The sequence below is a fragment of the Colletes latitarsis genome, chromosome 12, assembly GCF_051014445.1.
Source record: "Colletes latitarsis isolate SP2378_abdomen chromosome 12, iyColLati1, whole genome shotgun sequence".
Classification (NCBI taxonomy): Eukaryota; Metazoa; Arthropoda; class Insecta; order Hymenoptera; family Colletidae; genus Colletes; species Colletes latitarsis.
The window spans coordinates 24,793,257-24,813,826 of record NC_135145.1 but is presented as its reverse complement, the minus strand read 5'-3'; the positions used below and the strand labels follow the sequence as shown (position 1 = coordinate 24,813,826).

Here is a 20,570-nt window from a genome sequence, read left to right as displayed (position 1 = left end):
AAAATATTTGATTTTTGTTCATTTATACGCACGAAAGTTTTAGAAATACAAGTGGAATTAATGAACATAAAATATTAATCGTTCTTAAAAGTATGTTAGTTATGTTTACAAACCCAATAAGGCATAAAAGTAAGGACATTTTTTATCTTTTGTGAGAACAGATAAGATGCATTTTCCACCTGTTATCTGATATTTCTTATCAAAACGTTGATTCACTACGGATTCCATATCGTGTAGTGTTCCAACGCGATTACAACGTTACTCACCTAATCATTTCAACCACAAGTGACATTTAATTGTATTACTTTTGGCAATTTGGATAGTTTTGAACAAAAAAATGTGTTCCAGGAAATTGATTTGTTACTTTGCCATTGGCCTATGTAAGTAACTATATTAATTTACGTAATATTTGAAGATTAGAATTATTATTAGTACAATAGTGCATATTTCCATGATATTTTTTAAACAAATTTACTAGTCAAATCAACACATTTCTACATAATGTAACATTTCAAAATTAATTATGAATTACAAGCCGCTTTTTGACATGCAATTATATGCCTTCTTTATTTTTTTAATTGAAAAGAAAAAAAACATACAACATAGCATCAAAAAACTTCCATATAAGCTGTATACATACAAATACAAAATCGACATTATTTCATATAACCCATTAATTTTAAACAGTAATCATGGGCATATTTATGGACGAAGTTGATGCGAGACGCAAGATTTTAAGGGGGCGGAAAACGATTACAAGACGCTACTACTGTAAGTCGATAATACTAAACCAAAGAAGTGAAATGTAACATTATATACAGCAAGTGTGTTTAATCTTTTAGGGGGTACTGCAATACCAGCATGGTCTATAGTACTTTTAATAGGAATAAGTATGCTGTTGGCCGGTGGGGGACTGTATGCTATACTACAGAAATTTGTAGTTGATAATGCTGAAGTTGGAGAAAGACATTCGTATCAACCAGCATTACAAAACGAAGCTTGAATTCAAATATGAGAACAGAAATATTTTAATTAACGTTCATTACGCCACGTTTGATACTTTAGAAAGATACTATCAAATTATTTGCACAGGAAAAATTTTGTATAAACACAGTGACAATATGTTATTTATTTCTCTATATTTCTGCCTTTCACAATCATCTATTATTTTAATCTTACTAATTGATTATCGAAATTTAATAATATCGCTACTCGTATAATCGTATCTTTCGTATTATTTGTATCTTTTTACTAGTTCAAAATTGAGAAATATCTTGTATGATAATTTACGCATTATTTATATATGGTTATATTATCGAAAGATACGTAAGTTACAACAAAAGATTATTCGACGCGCAGTACGATTGAAAATCAATTACATTCTGCTTTGTACAATTCTGATAAAAGAAAATTATTAATTTTCGGACTTATACGATTATTCGTTCAATATATATATTATACATTAGTAGTCAATTATTAATTGGTATGAAAAGAGAAATCTATAATTTAGAATTCTCTGCGATGATACTTGTCAGGGTCAAAGTATGACGTCACAACAACACGGTTATTGAATTTTCGTCCTGTAAGAGTTTGCTGCGCTTTCTGACAGTCAATCACGCTGTTAAATTCGACGAATACCTAAAACAAATAAAATTGTAAAAAATATACGTTTTCAAACTAAAAAAATTCAGTACAAAACATACTTTTCCACATCCAGGTACATCAACACCTTCTATAGGTCTGGGTATTTCCACCGATCGAACCACACCATACTTGTTACATTCTTCTTTAATGTCTTCTAAAATATCTTCGTATTCTTCTTCTTCCATTAGTTCCTCAGGAGTAACCATGTTCAGCAGGCAAAGCACCTATATTATACATACATAATAATAATAGTTTTGATTATATACAATTTTTTATAAAATAAAAGATCACTTTATAAGTTTACTACATTACAATTAAGTTGGAAAGTAAAAGTATTCATATGTAAGGAGAATAAATACAAATTAAAAGGGATTATAATTTAAATTATTTTACCTCAGTTGCTGGTCCACTTGTGCCCACCATAGATAACCCAGGCACCTGAATTTGAACTGGAGCTTGTGCGCCAATCATAGGATTCTTAGCACCTACACTAGCTCGTTGCACAATTAATTTCTTGTCGCCTAGCTGCATTCCATTTAATCCAGCAATTGCTTGATCAGTCATTGACACGTCAACATACTCGCAGAATGCATAACCCTTGGATAGACCTGTAGCTGAATCCTTTACTAGATTGAACGCTCTCAGTTGTCCAAAACTCATCAGTAACTCCTTCACCTGTATCGTGAAAATGTGTTTACTTATTTATTTATGTCATATAAATATGATCTAAATCAGTTGTGATTATGCAACTTCTTCATTTACATCCCACATTTTAATCAAATTAATGATTATTTTCTTTTCATTAGTAACGTATAACATGTATAAAAATTACAATTTATACAAATTATAATTATGTAATAATTTGAATATGCCTATATATTTTATTCAACTATTTAGAACTAAAATTAACTCATGGGTAATAAATTCAAAATGAAATTTGCAAATATTTTTTAATTATACCATCGTTTTCCATTTTAGATGTTCATTTGTGAAAATACAGTACTTTAAAAACAACATGGAAGCTGCATAATCCACAAATAATGAAATCACTATGAATGCATTATATCTCGCCTATCAATGTCCACTTAACATTTTCATATAATGTCTTCCTTACATACAAAAGTTTTGGAACAGATCCTTACAGAGTAACATACAGAGGCAACGCTTCCCAGTCTTTGTGAAACCAAATTTGGGGGTACATACATGTAAATTAACTAATGTCCAACGACATTATATAATGTTCCGACTGGAGTATCGCCTCTGTATGTTACTCTGTATCTTTGTCAATGTTTTGAACAGAACACTCTTCCTCTTCAAATGCGGATTTCTCTCGCATTCATTTCTATGCTCGCTTCAAAAAGGAGTGTACCTTAAATTTACTTACGTCTTTCCATTTCCCAGTAGTACTGAAAACTCTGAAGCAGAGATAACAGCATGTTGCATTTAATGAAGATTTACTGTTATTCCTGGGAATTAAAATTTCCAGGTAGCTGTGATGTATGCAGCTTTATAACAGGTGTTTAATAAGCATTTCAGTTCATTTTATCAAGCTATATGTAAATGCAGCCTGATGTGTCTTGGCTAAAGCATTATATAACAATGATTGGTAACATAATCTGAGAAGTTATATAATATAACCAAAACATTCCAAGCATCTGTGTACATATGCTCCAATAAGGACTATATCATCATGAAGACATTAGATTTGAGTCTGTCCTAGATATTATTAGCACCAGGTGACAGCCACTATTTTAGGTGGCTATAGAAGTTTCAAACTTCTATAAAGATTCTATAACAGAAACTATCCCTTTTACCATTCAATGTTTCCTATTGCATCATTAATGTCCGTACGAATAAGCAACACGCTATTATCAGTGAAAAACTATCGAATTAGACAACGCACCATTTGTGTAGAAGAACCAAGATCTTCAGAAAATGGGCTGCAAAAGTCGCATAAGCCCAATATGGAGGCATGAAAATGATATAAGTACTTGCCTCGAGGGACTGGGCTAGCCTCTCTCCAGGCAGTGTGGTATTTTGTCATGTTCAGTAGTAGTAGTAGTGGTAGAAGTAGTGGTAGAAGTAGTGGTAGTGGTAAGCAAATGCTTTTGATCGGCGCAACCCTAAGCTAAGAAATGGGGAGAAAGGGCACTGGTATCAGTCCGCAGTTGCTATATAATAACCAAATGGTTATATTTTTTGATTGTATTATTTGAACAATGTACCACTGTAAGAACACAGTTTGCATTAACTTTTCCGACGTTTAATGTAATCACATTTACCGACTTTTATTTTCTTACTTTCTCTTTGCACTTTGTCTTTGTATAAATGCACATTACTGATACTTGAACACATATGTTCGTTCGTGTAACCTGTAAACGTAACAAGACACAAGGACGAAGAGCTGTAAAGCCTGAAAAGCCTGTAAAGAAAACAGCTGCAAGAGAAATAATACTCCTGAAAAGAATAGATGCCAAAAGACTTGGAGCTGTTACCAGATGCACATAAGATTATGTGTTGACCCTGTAATCCCATCAAGAAAAAAAAATAACCGATGTACTTGATAATACGTTGATTTATTTCTTGTAGTCCTAAAAAATCTTTTTTGCACGTAACATCACTGCAAGAAAACTCATTCTGCAAAAGTGTTCCAAATGTGAGAATACAAAGAACGTTTTATTTCTGAAGATAGTTCTTTGCACCTAACTTGAAGGTAAATACGAATAATCATTCTTTTTGGCTAATTACTATAAGTATAAGTACAACTATTCCTCCTTTCACCTCCTACCCCTTCCTTCCATGATAAAAGTTCCTAAATTTAAAGAAAAATTTCGTATTCCCTTGGCTGGGTCCACGATGATCCTAAAATGACTGTAAAAGAAACACGACTGCTGCGACTGCATGACGCCTGAATGCTGTAACACCACTAACCATTTCCCTATCCACTATTGAATGTGTTTCGAGAAGAAATGAGAATTTCAAGATACGAGGGTCTACGATGCTTAGGATTGACCAGACACGCAAATGGAATTGAAACCTATTTCACCTAATTAAATAAAACCTAGTCGACGCTGGAATCCGATGGAATCACATACGTACCTCTATGGCATTTGGGTAGTTGACACATCTTCGTAAGATTGATCTCCGCTAAATAGCTAAATACCTATGTTATAATTTAATCCTTTGGTATAACTCACAATGCTGAGAACTAGCATGTATTCAAAGTAATTCTACAGCATTGTTATACAACGATGTAGTTGTTTTAATCTCTGATGTCATTTAGATACCATGGTTAATGTTTTTTTTATAAAGTTTATAGAATAAACGTAATAAAATGAAATTTAATTTATAAATAGACATCAGTGGATAAAAGCTACATCCAAAGGTGTGCAATAAATAAAATTATATTATAGATTTGTGTGCATACCTGTTCTTCGTTCAAATAATTGGGTAAACCACCAATGAAGATCTTGTGTGGAGAATCTAAAATGATAGAATACTGTGTTATATTTCATATAACGTTAAAAAAAAACATTTTTATAACATACATAAAGGTATAAAAAGTATGTATTAAACATACCAGGAACCATACCTGGCACGTTCATGCTTGGATTATCAGTCATTCCTGGCATTGGTTGATAGTCATGTGGTCTTCTTATTTTTAAGCTTTGTCCTTTAAAGTTGATACCGTCAAATGCCATGGCTTGTGTTGTTTCATCTATTGATCGGAACTAAATGAAGGTACAATGAATAATTTGTCATGTAATAATGTAAACTACGAATAACAACAGTCTTATTTCTAAGTAAATGTAATTGTACCTCTAAGAAAGCAAAGTTTTTGTCTAAATTGATTTGACATGCTAATACTGGGTTCCCAGCAGCCTGAGCAAGTCCAGACAGATGCATTTGCTGATTGAAAAACTCCATCATTTCTTCCTCGGTCACACCAAATGGAATGTTTCCTACATACAGTCTCCTTGCTTGTCGAGTTATCGTACTACCAACAACTGGTACAGCTGCTTGTGGTGTATCTGCCACAATGTTTGCTGGTATTTGTCCCGCAGCTTGCATTGCCTTATACTGTGGAAATTAAATATTATTCAATGCAATCATATACTATATGTAAAATACTTTTCCATACATTAAGCATATAATTAACTGAATACATGTGGACACTATTTGCAGTCAAGGATTAAATCATAAATTTAACAAATTACACATATTTACCTGTAAGGGAGTAATGTGTTCAAATCCTGGTGGTGGAACATCCCAATAAAGAGAAGGTTTTCTCCTCCTAGAGCTACGGCCCTTCTTAGGTGAACTACTTCTTTTTCGATCTCTTCGATCTTTAGAACGTGAGCGAGATCGTTTCCTGCGATCTCTACTGCGAGATCTGTGTCTCCTATCACGGTCCCTGTCCCTGTCTCTATCCTTATCACGGTCTTGGCGATCTCGATCTATTAAAAATAGGCATAAATGTAAGTATCAATTACTTTGATTTTTTTATTAATAGTAAAACTATCAATTTTTTAAATAATTTTGAATATTTTTTTGTCTTAGACATGTATTTGTTTTGTAATTTAATACTTTGCATGCAATTTTCATTTTTATATGATTTCATACATGCATGAATAACTCATAGAGCTATTGTCTATATATACCACTTGTAATGTATATACTATGTGCATTCATTACCTGAACCTCAAAGATTAAAATTATTATCAGAAAAATCACAACCATTTTCAAGTACAATTCTATATGTAAAGAAAAAAACGTACGGAACCTTGAATGAAATCAATGAAATAATACAGTTATTGAAATAATACAACATTCTCAATGCATAATCAAAAATATACCCATGAGGACAATCTTCGTCGATGCTTGTTTTTCAGGTTATTGATTAATTCCCAAAATCTCGCGAAAAATATTCAGATGTTTATTAATTCACGTTGAAATTAATTACAAACGGTTCACTATTTGATCTTTCTTTTAGGAAAAAATTATAAAGGGAAACGCTTCGAGATGTGTTTACCACTTTCACGAGTATGTTTCTCCGGCCATTACAGTCAACCGACTTATTTACCTGGCTGTAACGCGGGAACAGTGGTGGAGGGCACAGTACTTTTAGAGATATTTGGGATACTTACCTCCATTGAAATCTTCGCCCATTTTTCTACTTATTATTTGGAACACCAAATTTGCTCCCAATAAGTAATAATATAAATAACAATGAGAGTAGCAAATGTCAATCACTCCAAAACCAAATTTTTATTCTGAAATGGCGATAGGCTAGGTAAATGTTAGCTAGTGAATAAGAGTCCTGATTTAATGCTCGCCTCCAGATGGCGTAAAATACAACCGGAATTGATCTTCTCGTATATTATTGTAATAACTATTTAAATATAAACAATTACTCTAAAACCAATATCAAAAAAATCACTTATAATTTAATACCATACATTTGTAACATAAAGTATCGTAATATTGAGATGCTGAAATACATTTTAGATAAATTTCAGATATTTCTACATACACATATACCTTTTATAAACTACCACTGAGGGTGCTAAGATCAGTTTAGATCAGTGTTACCAGACTGAAGACCAGTGGCCTAAAAAAATTGTCCCTCCACTTACAGACACTAATGCACAGCCACGTGTACGTGAGCTGCAGCATTTCGATACGTCGTGAAATTGAGAAAGAAAGCGAATGTGAGCCTTTCTTTGTCGCTCTCGAATCACCCCCAGTCGAGCTTTCGCTGTGTCGTCAAACGGCATCCATTTTTGATCGATTCGCTTATTTTTCTAAACAGCGGTAGACGAGCGACTTTTTGCCGCACGATTATACATCTGGCTTTGTTGTTTTCAATTGGAAAAACATGATCATACGTCAAAAATCGCTCGTTTGCATCGAGCCTAAAAGTAATGTTGGGTCATTTTAAGTCGAGACGAGTTACCCAGCCCTAAAGGTTGACATTTGCTTTCTTTCTCGACTCGACGAAGCTGTCGAAGCGCAGGAGCTCACGTATACGTGACTGCACATTAGTGTGTGTAAGTGGTGGAGCAACTCCCGGGTGGCATCGGTCTGTAGTCTAGTGACACTGGTTTAGATAGCATCGAAATTGAATAGTAACCAAGTTTATGTCACTGAATGACGTTCTCTACCTTCGTTTCAAAATGTTTAAGATAAAATGGAAAAATCTGTAAATCTCATAGACTTAGTTTCGGCTTATGATAATATGGAACATAAAAGAGTATTATTGGGAGGAGATTTAATGAAAGCAACTTGTCTTCGTAACATAGAGAAGGTTAAAAAATTGCTTAGTTTAGGTGCTGATGTTAATTCAAGATACTTTGTTAATGGATGGTATTATTATAATAATTTGTTGTATTAAGTTTTTATATCTCTATTGTTACTATTAATTGTAAAGTGTAAAACTTAGTAGTATAAGTGTATAATTGCTTTCCATATGTGTATGTAATAAATTTATATACATAGTTTTTTGTATTAAAATTATCGAAATAACATAAGTGATATTTCCTGATTTAGGACTCCTTTACATTGGGCATGCTTTGTAGGTTCTTTAGATATAGCAGCCTTACTCTTAAAGAATGGAGCAGATAAAAATATAAGATCTATAGCTGCAGAAACTCCAATGTCTGTGTGTACTAATCCACAAATTCTGCAACTTTTGAGTGCATCCATGGATCCTCAGCTTGGTTTAAATGACTCTACAGTACACGATGCCATACCCAAATATTTAAAAAATGACTTTGTACATGGAGCTGCAGATTCAGGAATTCCCAAAGTAAAAAGCAATAACATATATCTAGATGGTAAGAAATTCATTATAAGTTGCTTTTGTATAAAAATATCAATAAGTCAAAGTAATATTGAAATCAGATATTACATTAATTTGCTTTATTTTTAGAGTTAGTGTTAAAGATTCGTGTGGCAGATGCTCCTGATCCAGACTTCATAGAAATTGAATTACCTCAAAGTGATTTAACATACCAGGCACTAATTCGGGTATGTTGTCAAGAATTAAATATCGATCAGAATCAAATTGTAAAACTGAGAAAGCTGCCCAATACAAAATTAAGAAAAGATGAAGATATTCAACGACTTCAGAACTTTCAAGAAATTGAAGTTGTCACAAATGTGGATAACACGTACAGTTATCTGCAAAATACAAATGGTATTCCAAACAATATTTCAACAATGCCAACAAATGGATACCAAAGTATTTCTAAAAAAGATCAGACTATTTTGTATTAATTATTAGTGTCATAGATTGTTTTTATCTTTTGTTTGTACGTATTAAAATTAAGGAAACATTAATAGAAATACAGTATGTACAAGTAGACATATAATATGTAGAGTGAAATTAAAAATTTTAATTAATTATAAAATGTTTAAGTAGACCTAATAATTAAGATAAGAAAGATAATTTTTTAACTTTGTTTACTAGATTTAATAAAATGATACAAAAAACATTACAATTTTTTCCTTATTTACTTCTGATTCTTACTCTTTTTTCTTTTTCTTTTGGATCTCATTTGTATTTCTTCTAAGAGTAACGTCACCTTGTGGAGTAACAGTTACAAGAATATCCTTAGTAAACGTACTTAATTCGCCTGTTACTTTACGATATGCTTTTGGTCTCGGCGGATGTACTATTGGTATATTAACAGTACTTTTATTCTCTGAAAGAAAAATCATATTAATGAATAAGTATATAAAAGTAAGATTTAATATAAGAAATAAAACTGACTCAGTGTTATATAAATAGGAAGAGCAAGACTACGGGCTGTTTTAATAGAAACAGAACGGACATTAACCCAGCCTCCTGGATAATTTTTAGACAAATGTTTACACGCTGCTAGTACATTGTCAAAAATTTCTTCTTCTGTCATGGATGTATGTCCAATCTGAACTATATGACAATCGCCATAAGAATGCAATTGCATAGAAGTCTTTCTCAAAGCATATTCTATTTCATGCTTTAAATCTTTACTCAATATCCTAATAGATGTTGGTAATTTTCTTTTTTTATAAAATTCTTTTCCCAATAAATGAGACAAGTGACCAGCTATTTTTCCATCTACAAGAAAATGATCATAGCTGCCCACAAGCTTCCTTTTCAATTCATATTGATCATACTCTGTTTTTACTTGATTCATTGGTATTACAGCATTTATTCTTGTACAATTATGTTTACGTAGCAAGTCTTGATAATGTTCTACAGTTGGCTCGTAATCTTTTCTTCTGCCTCTTTGTAAATCTCCAACAAAAAGTGCAACTTCATCATTTGATGACACGATTGAATGTGGTAATAATCTGGAAAAGAAATTGACAATAGTAAATATGTTTTATCGATTTAAAAGTATAAGTTACAAAACAAACGATATATTATTTTTTAAGATTATAATCATGATTCCTCATAAGGATCCAGTGGTAATTATAAGAATAAAATCATTTGTAACATGTATATAAAACCCATATGGTATTTAGGTTGCTTGTCCTGATTTCTGTGCCTTTAAACTAATTTTTTCTTTGCTAAAACCTTTAACTATTTATACTGCTGTTCAATGGAACACTTTACTTAAGTAATTTAAAAAACACAAGGCATTGTATAATTGAAAGCAAGAGGATTTTGAGGCTGCACAAATAGAGTTCATTTGTAAATATACATTATCTCATACGTGGTTCACAAGTTAACAGTTAAATAAATATAATTTCAATAAAAATATTTTCCTCTAAAATTATTGAACAATTACTTATAAAATAAGCAGAATAAGGGCCTATATTTACATTCTCATATTTCTCCTTGGTGTTTTTGGTATTCTTATACATGTTACTTGCATAAATATTGGATAACATTCCCCTTCAAATAATAAACTTTTACTTTTCAATTGTTCTTCAGTTAAATGAAAAATAGCACTAATGCACTGTAATATGTGTTCTTTTGATAAATCATTCAAGTTTAAGATATCTGCACGTTTTTTAGCATTATCTGCTTCTCTCCGTTTTTTAGCTGAATAATAAGTAGTAAATGTACTATACTTATCATAAGATGTATCGTCATTTAAAGAATGTTTCCGTTTAAGTCCATGATTTAATATTTCATCATTCTTCTTTTTAGTACTTTCTTCATGTTGCAATTTTGATTTTTCATTGGTACCCACGTGGTCGCTAAATTTTGTGACGTTTGCTTTTTTAAATCCATGAACCTTTTTCTTTTGAAATTGATTAAGTGCTGATTTATTTAGTGCATTCGTTTTTACTTCACCCTTTTTAACTAGTTTCTTATTAACTAAATTTGGATTTTTACGTTCTTCATTTGTTGAGTCGTTTCTAACCTGTCTGGTTTTCATATTTGTATTTATATTTTGTTTTACTTTCTTTGTACTCAATTTCTTTGCCTTGAAATCTGAATGTAGTTTTTTATTCTTCACATTTGAATTGCGTAATGTTTTCACAGATTCTGTGCGTTTTTTAACAACATTGGTAGAAATTGCCATTTTGTCACACACGCGTTACAACTTCCTCTTGACACGACTCCATTACCGGAAATGACATACTGTAGGGAGCATAAAGTAATTCCCTAGTTACTACCGCAGATGGCGCAGTTGGCGCCGATGCCAACCGCCAAAATGGCGGCCGAGGTGCTCTAGGGGATTTTCCGGAAAGCGCGGGTGATTTTATGACGTGCATCTCTGCAACGTTACGCTACATAAACGTTCTTATGCGTAATAATTACTTTACTCATTATTTTATTGCGCCTTACGTCGTTTGTAAGTAATTTTAATTTGAACTTGTTAATTATCTGCACGAAAAAGTGTCCTGCTTCTCGCGGTGTACACTCCAGGACAAACAAAATGAATATTTTAATATGTTTACATCTATGGGGATGCTTATATGTATAATGTACTGAATATCATCGGCAGTATTTACTTCAACAGAATTCCAGGAATGAAAACATCCAGATCTGATGAATACGGTAGGGTAGTCAACCAATTCGAAACGTAATTCGTGAATTTGGGCCATGGCGACCGCCGAAGTGCGAGCTGGTGCGTTATCTTGATGGAACAGCACTTTCTTCTTCAAATGCGGCTGTTTTTTTGCAATTTCTGCATTCAGCTCATCAAGTAATGACCCGTAATACACTCTCGTTATTATTTTATGTTTTTCAAGATAGTCGATGAACACAATTCCTCGTGCATCCCAAAAAACCGTCGCCATCATCCTTCCCAGCTGATGGAACCCTATTCGCCTTTCTCGGAGCACGTTCACCCTCTGCAGTCCCCTATTTGGACTGTTATTTCGTCTCAGGAGTGTAGTGGTGGATCCAAGTTTCATCTACAGTTACGAATCGGCTAAAAAATCTGATTCGTTTCACTTAAACTGCTTCAACAGAGCCTCGCAAATGTTCATTCGATTGCGCTTTTCAACGCGCGGGTAGCTTGCACATGTCCAACTCTTCAACTAATATATGACAAACGCGTTCTTTTGATATCCTTACAGCATCTGCTATCTCTGTAACCTTGATTCGACGATTTTCCAATACCATTTTGCGAACATTTTCGATGTTATCAGTGATGGTCGCAAGTTATGGTCGCAAGTTTTGGCCGCTGCAAACGTTTATCATCAGCCAAGCTGGTACGACCACGTATGAGACACCCTGTATGTATACTATACATGTAGATAGGTAAATATGAACATCGGTTGCACAGAAACGATGCGACGCAGCCCCCTGTGGATTGCACGTGTCACTCGAATTCGATTGACACGGCAGTCACAACGTGTTAATATCAAAACGGAAAAGTAGCTCCGCGAAGAACAGAAACGCAGTCAAGACCAAGTACCGATATGCTTCGGTTAGCACTCCCTACCGTCGTGCAAGTTGCTCGAAAGTGATGCTCGAAACGATGCTTAGAATTCCGCGATACGTGCGACTCCTGCTGTTTCTATGCATTGGTTCGACAATTCTTTGTGCCGTTTTTATTACTTTCCCGAAACTAATTGGCGAAAAGCACGGCGAGGGAACATCCGCAATACGAACGGAACTTGGAGAGCAAATACAGGAAGTCTCAAAGATACCGATGAGAAAGCGAAATTTTACCCAAGACCAGGTACGTTGATGTGTAATTGCCGTGAAACTCTATTAAAACAACATATTTCTATTCTTTTCTTTTTAATGGTAAAATAAAAATACTTGATTCTTGACTAAACAGTATGGATGTGGAAACAATCTGATGAAATTTCTAAGAACAAATCGATGTCGATGTTCTGTACAATACTTTGTTTCTACGTTTTTTATACAGTGTGTTCGGCCAACTCTGGGAAAAATTTTAATGGGGGATTCTAGAGGCCAAAATAAGACAAAAATCAAGAATACCAATTTGTTGATGGAGGCTTTGTTAAAAAGTTATTAACAATTAAATTCAAAAATTTCAAATCGTTCTGGAAAAATTATTTTCGGTTGCGGGGGTCAATTACAATCATTTTTAGTCATTTCACATACCTTCGAAATCCTACCCACTTTCGAGAAAAAAATTCGAGAAGGTGTGAAATTTTTCGACGAAAAAAAAAATTTCAAATCGTTCTAAAAAAAATATTTCCGGATGCAAGAGTCAATTGCAATCATTTTTGGTCAATAGACATACCCTCGAAATCCTAACCATTTTCGAGAAAAAAATTCCTTACCGAAAATCTAATGTGAGGCCAGAAATGCTTCCCATAAATTTCATGCGAATCTTTAAAACGCCATAATTTCTGAACGGACTGGACGATTTTAATGTTCAAAAAGCCAAACTCCGCGTATTTTAGTGTAGAATATATAGCAATTATAAAAATATTCGAAAAGTTGTTCCTTAACCCCGTAAAATGAGATAAACCCCCATAAAATGGTCCAATATTCAAATGGCCATAACTCCTGCAATAGTGAATATATTTCAATGAAACTTTTTTCTCAAGTAGAGCTCATGGGTACCTATAAAAAAGTATTACACAACTTTTCTGTAGGGCGTCAAATAAAATTACTAAAACTGAAAAACGAATTCTTAAGAAAAATCGACAAGGGGGTAGGTGCTGAAATTTTTCAACGAAATTAAAAAATTTCAAATCGTTCTAAAAAAATTATTTTTGGTTGCAGGGGTCAATTACAGTAATTTTTGGTGAATAGACCTACCCCCGAAATCCTATCCATTTTCGAGAAAAAAATTCAGTAAGGGCGGAACTTTGAACGTTAATAACTTTTTAACAAAGCCTCCATCAACAAATTGTTATTCTTGATTTTCGTCTTATTTTGGCCTCTAGAACCCCCCATTAAAATTTTTCCCAGGGGTGGCCGAACACCCTGTATACAATTAAAAGTAGGACTATATTTAAATTTAAATCTCACAGATGAAACAATGCAGTAAGCAACTGCTTTCGTCAGTGAGAAGTTTAGATACGAATTTCTCACGATTTCACTATTCTTATCAAGTTTTATTTAAAACAATTAAGAGGAAAAATGCCGTACATCAACTATAGTTAACATCGCCGGATAGGATCAGAAGACTTAACGACTATAACGAATTTTATTATCAACTAGTTCCCTGATAAAGTAATCAATACAGGCTTTTCTTTGTATTAGATTAGTAAGATGACTTTACTTGGGAGGTGGCTCGTATCTGTTGAAGGACATTCCCCGCCACCGAGAATTAATACGAAAAAGGAGCCATATTTAATTTTAATCTGGATGCATGGAAAGTTCTTGGAACGCAGACACATCAAACGCTTTACAAATAATAAGTTAATGACAGATTAGAATTGCAATAATACATTACACAAAACAAAAACATTTGATCAGCTTCTAAATAAAAGTATCATTATTTTAATATTAAAAATATCCTAATCTCAATTTGTTGCTTTTTAGATTTTCTCCGTGGGAGAATTGTTCGATGAAAAACTGTGTATTAACGTATCGTTCGAAAGATTTAGAGACAGCAGACGCGGTTGTATTTCACTTGCATCTGACAAAGGGCACATCAGAATTGCCAATTAGACACCGGTGGGATCAAAGATGGATCTTTTTGACCGACGAATCGCCAATGCATACATTTCTTTATGGAAATCAAGAAATATCGAAATATAATGGCCTGTTTAATTGGTCGATGACCTATCGAATGGATAGCGACGTTCCGGTACCTTATGGCCGAGTGGTTTCCAGATCATTTGTTATGGACGCGGATTTTTCGAAGAATCCTATAAAAAACTCAAAGACTAAACTTGTTGCCGTGATGGGTAGTAACTGTGCTGGTACGAATGGAAGATGGAACTACGTAAAGGAACTTAAATCGATTCTTGGAAAGGATCTGGATGTATACGGGAAATGCTTAAACGGCAACGTGACCGCATGTCCGGGTCACTTCGATAGAGATTGTATCGCTTTAAATGCGTACAAGTTTTATTTGGCCTTCGAGAATTCGAACTGTAAAGAATACATGACGGAAAAAGTATTTTGGCACGGTTACCACAAATTTGCGGTTCCGATAATAATGGGTGCATCAAGTAGTAATTGCGAGCAATTATTACCGCCTTATTCGTTCCTTCACGTTGACGATTTCGCTAACCCGACCGCTTTAGCGAACTACATCCAGTATTTGAATCGACACGACGACAAATACTTGGAATACCATGAATGGCGTAGATATTACAAAGTAATTAACGAACACGGTTATTTTGGTAGTAGATCGATACATTATTGTCGCATTTGCGAGGCTCTTAATTACAATACTCCTACTACAAAGGTATATGAGGATGTGGAGTCATTTTGGAACAAAAAACAAGATTGCACCCTCTGATATCTCTAAGTTTGATTGTTCAATTGTATGATAATATTATTATTGTTTAATATTACTTAACTAAATTATTATTACATTATGAAATTGTAATGTACAGTTTTTTTTATTTGTTAATTTTTGTTTATGTTTATTTGTTTTAGTAAATGTGTAATATTTATAGCGAATAGACTGAATGAAACAAATTAGTGCACATTTATAATATTATTTAATATGGAAAATGGACTGCGCATGTTTTTATTGTTTTATTAAATGTGCATGAAACGTTCCACATCAAATGATAAAATATAATTTACCTTGTAAGAAAAATGTTTGCGCTAGTTTTCCTATTATATAACTGAATTTTATGTCTATAATGTATTAAAAAATGAAACATTTTTCGTAATATACGTACGTTGATTGAGTCACTACATATATACATCGTAAAAGATTACGAATAGTAATAATTATTTATAACTATGTAAGAAACAAGTATTTCATTATGAATTACATCATGCATTTATTATCAAGATTTGTATAATTGTAGAATCAGGTTAGAATGTTGCATTGTGTTTGCGTTTACATTGCAGATATTACTATAAAAAAATTTCAGTTCGTGTTACGTAAAGATTTCCAGCAGTGTTTGTACGCCACTAAAAGGCAAAATCACAGTACTGTTCACGGTAAAATATTTCAGCGAGAAATTCCCGAAACTGTTTGTTATGTGCATAGATTTGCAGACATTCCGATGCACTGTATCGTAACGTCAAAACTTTGTCACGTTACTACGATACTAAACCGCAAACAATATCTTTTCAAATTCTGGTCAACTTTTTTCTCGGTATCGTCTTACACAACTTACTGCACAAAAACTTCCGTTGTTATGGCTCTAAAGAAATTTAAAGGACAGATCGACCATTATAACGGCATAACTGTCGATTCAAACGAAGAATCTTGCACACCTGAAGTCTTTGTTAAACGTCTCGCAGGTGTGTAATATAATATTTATTATATAACAAAAATTGGAAAGCACTTTTTTTTATCAAATTTTAAATATTCACTTTTATTATTTTATTTTTTTGTAACATTTAGGCAAATTAAGTAGAAAGTTTTAGAATTAATGCTTGTATTTTGAATACAAATTTATTACAGTTTCTTTGCAAGACTGGATAAAAGATAAAAAACGCACAATATGGTTCCGTGTACATTTACCAAATTCTGAATGGATACCAATACTTGTAAAAGAAGGATTTAAATTTCATCACGCACAAAATGAATACGTTATGCTATATCGATGGCTAGTTTCAGACGAAGAATGCAATGTTCCACATTATGCTCATACAAATTTAGGCGTTGGAGCATTTGTGTATAATGAGAAGACTAATGAACTTTTAGTTATTAAAGAAAAATATGTAAATAAAGCAGCATTCTGGAAACTGCCAGGAGGTTTTGTAGAACCAGGTATATACTTTTGTTATTAATTAAGAAATTGTTTGTTATGTAATGATATTTTTCTTTTATAGGAGAAAATTTAGAAGAAGCTGTGAAAAGAGAAGTTTTAGAAGAAACTGGTATTCAAACTACATTTAATTGTTTAATAAGTTTCAGACATGCTCATGACTTTGCTTTTAATTGTTCTGATATATACGTAGTTTGTTATTTGTCTCCTGTTAATTTTAACATAAAAATATGCAACAAAGAAATCTCTGAATGTAAATGGATGAAGGTAATAATTTCTGTCATACAATAATTTCAAAGAAACTTGTCCGTATTATCACAAATGCATTGAAGTCATTGTCAATTGACTAATACATCAAATTACATTTTACTAAATGAAAGTGAAAATGTGCTTATATGTTTGTGGTAGTATCGACTATTTTCTTTGTGTTGGTTGCATATTTATGAATATTCTACTTATTGTTATTACTTTTTATTATTTTTGCAGCTCAATGATTACGTGGAACATTCAGAAGTACACTCAAATAATAAATTGTTAGCAAAGAAAATGTTGGAATTTTTAAACCATAGAATGGGAATTACAGTAGAGTATTTGGTACATCCTGTTCTGAATAAGCCTGTGTCTGTCTATAGTATATCAAAAATTAATAACGTACAATCATGTTCATTTACAAAATAATTAAAGCACACATATGACTTTAACTTGAAATATATATTTTTATAATTTGTATGAAGTATACAGCAAAACAACATTATAATTTAGGAAACGAATAAATTGTATTGAAATAAATTTTGAATGGAGTTTAATCACGAACGTGATCATGATTTTGTGATCACTATGATAAATCATTGTTAGTGATTTTGCAGACCATCTCTATATTATACATTGTAGGCTGTAACTTACGTATAGGGATACGGGGCCTAGGAAATAACTACACACGTGGCTTTGCGGTTAGGATTCTACACTCGCCTGTCCTTCATGCTGGTTTGAAGACGACTGACTACCTCGCGAGGAAGTGCCTAGAGACAAATCGCCCACTACGCCATCTGCGGTAGTAACTAGGGAGTTACTTTATGCTTCCTACAAACATATACGAGTTTCTATCTACCATATTACCAACTACATATATTTTTACGAAGTTATTACAAAAAATATATGCAATAAGAAGGCAAATCATTTCTGTCGTTGCAAATTCGATTTTATCGAAGTGTAAGAATCGTGTAGGATATGAAAATTAGAAAATATTATGCATTGAATGTTCATTTAAATGTTTTTGTTTGAAAACGTTTCTTGAAAATGTAGCTTTATTCCGATAGCAGCTTCTTTCAGCTTTGTTTATCTATTTCCTGTTACACTTTAGTCAATGATTAGCAAGTGTATAAGGAGAGTGACAAAATATATATTTATTTAAGGTTATATGATACCATTTTGTTGGTCGATTTTTTAACGATACAATTGATTTTTTCTGTGAGAAAAATTAAGTGTGTCGATTGACGAAAATTCCTATGTAGAAAGGTAACCTGCGCAACACAAAAGATGAGTAAGATGTATACAACCGCCAATCACTCCGACAAAGAGTTGAAGGAACAAGGAAATCGTTTTTTCGAACTTCACAAATACGAGGATGCTGCGTACTGCTACACCAAAGCAATTGTGAGTGTCACTATGAATATATGCAGGCAAGTTACGACACTGCATCTCATTCCTGCAGATTAAAAATCCATCCCAAGCGCTATACTTTTCGAACCGAGCGTTGTGTCATTTGAAATTACAACGATGGGAATTGTCTTGTCAAGATTGCAGACGTGCTCTTGATATTGATCCATGTTTAGTAAAAGGTCATTTTTTCTTGGGTCTTGCACTTTTGGAATTGGAACTCTTTGATGAAGCTGTTAAACACTTACAGAGAGGTACACATAAATTTTTATTCAAAAATTCTACTCTTTTCTTTTAATCCCTGGGATAGGAATTAGAACTCAGTGGAGTCTGGGTCAATTTATCTTTCAAAAAACGTTTAGACTTTCAATGTGTTAATAATTGAACAGTGCACCACAATATTTCCATATTTATTGTAGACATAATAAAAATTATTAGTAACAAATAAGTGATAAACAACTTTTGATTCATTATTTGTTTAATAAAAATTACAATCTAAATTATAAAATGTAATTATCGTTTCATACTAAATGAATAAAGGTTTGAATAAATGTTTAATGGAATATTTCCATGGTAAATTTTGTGGTGAGTAAATTACTGTATGATGTTTTTATGTGTTATTTATTATTTGAATAAAATTTATTTAAAAAACAGAATAAACTTTACGAATGACCTAATACAAGTTTATGTAAGTTTATTGATTGTAAAAAAGTATTCTACAATCTAATATTAAAGAGATACTTTTAATTTTATATTATACTTTAATAGCATTATTATTAGAATTTAGCTATATAGAAATATTTTGTGAATATTCTTTTTTATGGTATTCATGGTTTTTACGACAATCTGAAACTTGTCCTTCGCGTGATTACTGATTTGAAACAACAACGATGTAGCTGTGGATTTGGCAAAGGAACAAAAACTAAACTATGGAGATGATATAACCAGTATTTTAAGGCAAGCTCGGAAACGTCGATTTCAAGTAAGGGAAGAACAAAGGATTCTTCAAGATATCGAATTACAATCGTATTTGAATCAATTAATAGTAGAAGATGCTGAACGAAACTTGGCTGCTTTGAAGGAACAGGAAGCAACAAAAGATACAAATGATAAAACCGAAGGAGAAACTGCATCTAGTGAATTTACAAGACAAAAAGAAGATATAGAAGAAAAGAGGGATACATGTATGGCTCGTCTTGATGATTTGTTTGCAAAAGTTGATGAAAGAAGAATGGTGAGTTCATATTTTTTAACTTCTGTTGAATGTTTCAATTAAGTACAAATGAAAATAATTGATTTATTTATGATTTCTATAAATGCATCGAGTAGAAGAGAGAAGTACCTGATTATTTGTGTGGAAAGATCAGTTTTGAAATTTTGCAAGAACCTGTAATTACACCAAGTGGAATTACATATGAACGAAAAGACATTGAAGAACATTTACAAAGGGTAGGACACTTTGACCCAGTTACTAGAGTTCGTTTAACTCAAGATCAGTTGATACCTAATTTAGCAATGAAAGAAGTAGTTGACACGTTCCTACAAGAAAACGAGTGGGCATTATATTATTAATATGTATAGTTATGTTACTGCCATATTTTTATTATAAATAATTATATATTTCATGATTATTTCTGGGTCCGATTAATGTACGTAAATGTGCATATTATTTCCTTATAAAAAGTAAGTAGATATTGTATTAGTATAAAACTCAAATCAAATTTTTTTACTTTAAATAAATGTATTCAATTCATTATTATCATGAACTTTATTAAGTAACTAGAGAACAATCAATAATAAATGATAAAAAAAATTTACTTTACAAGCGTTCTCTTAAATCTTGAGTATTTATGTATTAAAGATAAAAACAGCACAGTGCCCTTAAGTGGGTTATTAGATAATATATGTTATATATGAATATTGGTCATACATGCTACAATTGTATATCTCTTTTTCTCATAAATAATAAATAAAGTAATTTATTT

General features: G+C 32.5%; 7 protein-coding genes across 13 annotated transcripts; 5 read left to right on the top strand and 2 right to left on the bottom strand.

Annotated features, from left to right (window-relative positions):
* Window positions 1-81: 81 nt before the first annotated feature.
* Hoka (hoka) lies at window positions 82-1,082 on the top strand. The gene is made up of 3 exons (XM_076779526.1): window positions 82-380; window positions 688-771; window positions 843-1,082. The coding sequence occupies exons 1-3, from the start codon at window positions 338-340 to the stop codon at window positions 1,001-1,003; spliced, it is 288 nt and encodes a 95-aa protein (XP_076635641.1). The 5' UTR covers window positions 82-337; the 3' UTR covers window positions 1,004-1,082.
* Window positions 1,083-1,122: 40 nt separating this feature from the next.
* On the bottom strand, window positions 1,123-6,990 carry U2af50 (U2 small nuclear riboprotein auxiliary factor 50). Of its 3 annotated transcripts, none has more exons than XM_076779520.1 (8): window positions 6,792-6,990; window positions 5,872-6,101; window positions 5,464-5,724; window positions 5,225-5,375; window positions 5,072-5,127; window positions 2,038-2,319; window positions 1,704-1,868; window positions 1,123-1,638 (listed from the first exon to the last, which is right to left on the bottom strand). In XM_076779520.1, exons 1-8 carry the CDS (start codon window positions 6,811-6,813, stop codon window positions 1,507-1,509), a joined length of 1,299 nt encoding a protein of 432 aa, XP_076635635.1. In that variant the 5' UTR covers window positions 6,814-6,990; the 3' UTR covers window positions 1,123-1,506. The 3 variants fall into 3 exon arrangements, with proteins under 3 accessions (XP_076635635.1, XP_076635636.1, XP_076635637.1); XM_076779521.1 differs by having other exon boundaries at window positions 5,237-5,375; window positions 6,792-6,988; XM_076779522.1 differs by lacking the exon at window positions 6,792-6,990 and adding an exon at window positions 6,501-6,733.
* Window positions 6,991-7,734: 744 nt separating this feature from the next.
* Window positions 7,735-9,140, top strand: LOC143348852 (ankyrin repeat domain-containing protein 40). Of its 3 annotated transcripts, none has more exons than XM_076779524.1 (3): window positions 7,735-7,973; window positions 8,223-8,480; window positions 8,576-9,140. In XM_076779524.1, the coding sequence occupies exons 1-3, from the start codon at window positions 7,835-7,837 to the stop codon at window positions 8,920-8,922; spliced, it is 744 nt and encodes a 247-aa protein (XP_076635639.1). In that variant the 5' UTR covers window positions 7,735-7,834; the 3' UTR covers window positions 8,923-9,140. The 3 variants fall into 3 exon arrangements, with proteins under 3 accessions (XP_076635639.1, XP_076635638.1, XP_076635640.1); XM_076779523.1 differs by having other exon boundaries at window positions 7,735-8,010; window positions 8,194-8,480; XM_076779525.1 differs by having other exon boundaries at window positions 7,872-8,010.
* Window positions 9,100-11,223, bottom strand: LOC143348850 (ribosomal L1 domain-containing protein 1). The gene is made up of 3 exons (XM_076779518.1): window positions 10,459-11,223; window positions 9,419-9,984; window positions 9,100-9,350 (listed from the first exon to the last, which is right to left on the bottom strand). Exons 1-3 carry the CDS (start codon window positions 11,166-11,168, stop codon window positions 9,172-9,174), a joined length of 1,455 nt encoding a protein of 484 aa, XP_076635633.1. The 5' UTR covers window positions 11,169-11,223; the 3' UTR covers window positions 9,100-9,171.
* Window positions 11,224-12,387: 1,164 nt separating this feature from the next.
* Window positions 12,388-15,608, top strand: LOC143348702 (alpha-(1,3)-fucosyltransferase fut-5). The gene is made up of 3 exons (XM_076779254.1): window positions 12,388-12,779; window positions 14,285-14,442; window positions 14,567-15,608. The coding sequence occupies exons 1-3, from the start codon at window positions 12,564-12,566 to the stop codon at window positions 15,492-15,494; spliced, it is 1,302 nt and encodes a 433-aa protein (XP_076635369.1). The 5' UTR covers window positions 12,388-12,563; the 3' UTR covers window positions 15,495-15,608.
* Window positions 15,609-15,826: 218 nt separating this feature from the next.
* Window positions 15,827-17,729, top strand: LOC143348703 (uncharacterized). 2 transcript variants are annotated; one of them, XM_076779256.1, is made up of 5 exons: window positions 15,827-15,951; window positions 16,061-16,459; window positions 16,623-16,931; window positions 16,994-17,196; window positions 17,416-17,728. In XM_076779256.1, the coding sequence occupies exons 2-5, from the start codon at window positions 16,219-16,221 to the stop codon at window positions 17,605-17,607; spliced, it is 945 nt and encodes a 314-aa protein (XP_076635371.1). In that variant the 5' UTR covers window positions 15,827-15,951; window positions 16,061-16,218; the 3' UTR covers window positions 17,608-17,728. The 2 variants fall into 2 exon arrangements, with proteins under 2 accessions (XP_076635371.1, XP_076635370.1); XM_076779255.1 differs by lacking the exon at window positions 15,827-15,951 and having other exon boundaries at window positions 15,971-16,459; window positions 17,416-17,729.
* A 303-nt stretch (window positions 17,730-18,032) lies between these two features.
* Window positions 18,033-20,473, top strand: Stub1 (STIP1 homology and U-box containing protein 1). 2 transcript variants are annotated; one of them, XM_076779858.1, is made up of 5 exons: window positions 18,033-18,138; window positions 18,441-18,582; window positions 18,641-18,839; window positions 19,482-19,819; window positions 19,915-20,473. In XM_076779858.1, the coding sequence occupies exons 2-5, from the start codon at window positions 18,466-18,468 to the stop codon at window positions 20,155-20,157; spliced, it is 897 nt and encodes a 298-aa protein (XP_076635973.1). In that variant the 5' UTR covers window positions 18,033-18,138; window positions 18,441-18,465; the 3' UTR covers window positions 20,158-20,473. The 2 variants fall into 2 exon arrangements, with proteins under 2 accessions (XP_076635973.1, XP_076635972.1); XM_076779857.1 differs by lacking the exon at window positions 18,033-18,138 and adding an exon at window positions 18,156-18,341.
* Window positions 20,474-20,570: the final 97 nt, after the last annotated feature.